The sequence below is a fragment of the Psammomys obesus genome, unplaced genomic scaffold (genome assembly GCF_907164565.1).
Source record: "Psammomys obesus unplaced genomic scaffold, mPsaObe1.curated_primary_1811, whole genome shotgun sequence".
In the NCBI taxonomy this organism is placed as follows: Eukaryota; Metazoa; Chordata; class Mammalia; order Rodentia; family Muridae; genus Psammomys; species Psammomys obesus.
Window position 1 is genome coordinate 162,739 of NW_026596443.1, and position 3,437 is coordinate 166,175.

The 3,437-nt window shown below is 46.6% G+C and overlaps 1 protein-coding gene across 4 annotated transcripts in view; it reads left to right on the plus strand.

The window, feature by feature from the left end:
- Positions 1-2,724, plus strand: part of Slc26a9 (solute carrier family 26 member 9) — a 25,361-nt gene extending 22,637 nt beyond the window's left edge. For 3 of the 4 annotated variants that reach the window (XM_055598200.1, XM_055598199.1, XM_055598201.1), the window contains one exon: positions 1,434-2,724. In XM_055598200.1, the coding sequence (XP_055454175.1) occupies positions 1,434-1,481 (48 nt within the window). In that variant the 3' untranslated portion in view covers positions 1,482-2,724. The remainder of the gene's footprint in view (positions 1-1,433) is intronic. The other variant, XR_008719083.1, reaches the window with a different exon arrangement.
- The last annotated feature ends 713 nt before the right edge of the window (positions 2,725-3,437 follow it).

Sequence of the window (3,437 nt, forward strand, 5' to 3'; positions counted from 1 at the left end):
CACACACACACACACACACACACACACACACACACACACACACACACTTACAGAGGCATCCTACGGAATGAGAGAGCTTCTGGACCAAGTGCTAGAGAATTGCTATCTATGTTGTTGTCATTGTTGTTTTGAGACAGGGTTTCACTGTGTAGCCCTGGTTGCCCTGGAAATTGGTTTGTAGATCAGGCTGGCTTTAAACTCATAGATCCACCTGCCTCTGCCTCCTCACTGCTAGGATTAAAGACTTGTGCCACCACACCTGGCTAAGAATTGCCATCTTGTGTGTGTGTGTGTGTGTGTGTGTGTTTGTGTGTGTGTGTGTGTGTGAAAGAAGTTCTTTTTTTTTAAGATTTATTTCTTTATTATGCATACAATATTCTGCCTGCATGCCAGAAGTGAGCACCAGATCTCATTCTAGATGGTTGTGAGCTGTCATGTGGTTGCTGGAAATTGAACTCAGGACCTATGGTAGAGCAGCCAGTGTGCTTAACCTCTGAGCCATCCTCCAGTCCCTTGCTATCTATTCTTAACTCTCCATTGTACCAACCCTGTGATAGTGGCCAAATTATACTACACCACTGGGCCTGTTATTGTCTGTAAAATAAGAGATATTTGGGTAAATTTGCTTCCCACATGACTGACAGGAGAGGCCACTTGTCTTTCATTAATTCATGAGCTATTTATGGAACACCTACGGCTTCCCTAAGGCTGTTGCTGGTGGGAAAACAGCAATAAACAAAGGCCTCTGTTCTTTGGAAGCTGCATTCTTGGAGAACCATATGATTTAGGGGCACAAATAAAATATAACTACAACTGGATACGCATCTAAAACTAAAAGCTCTGCAATACAAGCTGTACTGCCTGCTTGGGGCCTGTGAAATTTATCACCATTCCAGTGCCCTGAATTAAAAGAAAGCAAGTGACTAAATTTAGAGAAATCTGGCTTTGGGTCTGTTAAAAGATAGCATCTCTTCCCATTCTTCCCAAGTTTGAGTTCTGTGGTCCTCTGAGTATGTCACTCAGAGTGCTTATGGCAAGTGAGAGACATCTGAGGACTAACAGGCTGATTTCTGTGCCATCTTGGAATCTCCAGCACATTAAAAATATTTTAAAAACCTGGGATAGAAATAATACAGCTTCTCTAGTCTTGACACTGGTGTTACATAATTTAAAAAAAAAAGGTGACAGTCTTAAAAGACAACACAGGAGGAATACAAGTAAATGTACCTAGCACCTTCTCCCATCACCCGGTACGAGTTCATGTCTTCTGCTAGCCTGTCTCTCCCCTGCTCAGTTGCACACTTGTACAGTCTCACCTAGGGTGCTTCATTCTGGCCTGTGGTACATTGTCACCTCTTGGTTGCAGTCATTCTAACTCCAGCAGATCTAACGTTCTCCCTTCATCTCACCCTTCCTTCCTGTGGTCTCTGCAGGAGATGTTCGGGACCATGTTTCACACAGAGACCCTGACTGCCCTGTGAGGGCCCGTTTGGTTTGCATACTGCCTCCTGAGTGCCTGGCACCTGTGATTTCCATGGACAATAAGCTCAGGACCACAAGAGTGACAGAGAGAAAAGTATGTCCACCAAGACTCTAGATCCTCTCTCAACTCCTGTCTCTCTCCCACCTTTCCCTCCCTCCTTGTATCTCTGGGAGAGAGCCATCGGCCTCTGCAGCCAGAAGAGCCTGCCCTGAAAAAGATGAAAGTCTGATGAACCCAGCTCGTCACCTTCCCCTTCCCACTCAAGCATGGGCCAGCAATAAGCTCATTCACACCATCTACGAAAGCCCCACCCATGGCAGCTGATAGACACCTTGACCTCCAGCCTTAAGAGTGAGCCAAGGGCAGAATGATAAGAGCAACTGTGCTGAGCTGGGAGGCAGTTCAAGCGGGTCTGTGGCCTTTGTGATTTGACCTCGGAGGGTTTGGGGCTGCCGTGGGACACAGGGATGAACTGCGTTAGAATGTTAAAGCTTATCCCTCCACTTGCCTTCTAGTTGTCAGCTCTGTGCCTCAAAGAGACGATACTATCCACAGTCCAGGAGCCTCTTACTTTGTGCCCGTTTCTCTCTCCTTGTCCTAAGAATGTTGAAGCCTTCTGCTGCTGTCCAGCACTTCAGCCTCTACTGTGGGTAGTGGACAGAACTCAAGGCTATCCTGCTCCAGGGACAGCCCACCAAGGAGCTAACTGAGCCTCTTGAATCTTCACCACCTGGAGGCTGCCCCATTCTGGGAGCCAGTGACCTGCTGAATCTTCTGATGATAGAGCGACAGCTATTCTGCACAAAATCTTTTGAGAAACCCTCTATGTACTTGAGACATGGAAGAAGAAGTAGGTTGCTAATGCAAACTCAAGACAAGCTGGTGGGTTCTAGGCCCCGAGAGCCCACCTGACCTCAGAGCTCATATTGTCTCTCCTTCTGAAATTTGCCATGTTCATTGTCACTTGGAAAGAGACAGTCATTTGAACTCTCCCTTATCACCCCAAAGCTGTGATGGGAGGTTCACAGGAGGATGTACTAAGGAACCAGCTTCAGAGCTTAACTGGGTACAGATGTGAAGGACTATCCCAGACTGGGTCTTCCTCTACAGGGAACTCTTAACAATCTCAGGACCTTTTTACCCTAAGAAAAAGGACAATAGGAATTAAATTCTCATGTAAACAGGGAGATAACTGGAGATAGCCCACTGTTGACTTGAAAGTAAATAGCCCTCTGTGTGTGTGTGTGTCTCTCTCTCTCTCTCTCTCACACACACACACACACACACACACACACACATCTTGTGAAACTACCATGCAAGTACACAGAAAATATGGCCTCTCCTCATTAGTCTCCAAGTTCCTATAGTGTAATGACCCCTGTGCCAATAGGCTGGACTGGCCCAGCTTGGGAAAACAACCCAATTGCTAACTTCAGCCTGACCTTCGTTATGTGTCCATGTGTTAAGTAAGCTGGTGAGCTAGCAAGTATTCGCAAAGTTAAAGAACAGGGCTCTGACCAAGAGCCAACACATTCTTGGCTGCAGCTGTTGCTTCGCAGTGAACTCATTATGCCATCTAGCTGCCAATGGAGCCCAAAACTTGGAAGGTGGAAAGACAAAGTTATCTGGGATTCACTGTGCCCAGCACTCAAAGTGCCAAATTCCAGGAGAAAAAGAACCCCAACCAATGACAATTTGTCCTCCTCTACTCCACCTCCTCCAAAGTCCAGGAAGTAAAGAAAAGTCAGAGAGCCCCAGGACATTATAAGTCCCCTTTAAACCAAGTATCTATATCTCATTAACCTGCAGGCCAGGCCTGGACTGAAAGGGACTCACAGTGGCCTGGGGTTGGGGCTTGCAACATATTGAGTCTAAATACACTCATAGAACTGGTGGTGAAAGTGTGATTAGAAACACAGGTGCAGGGGTAGGGGTACAGAAAAGGTGCCGAAGA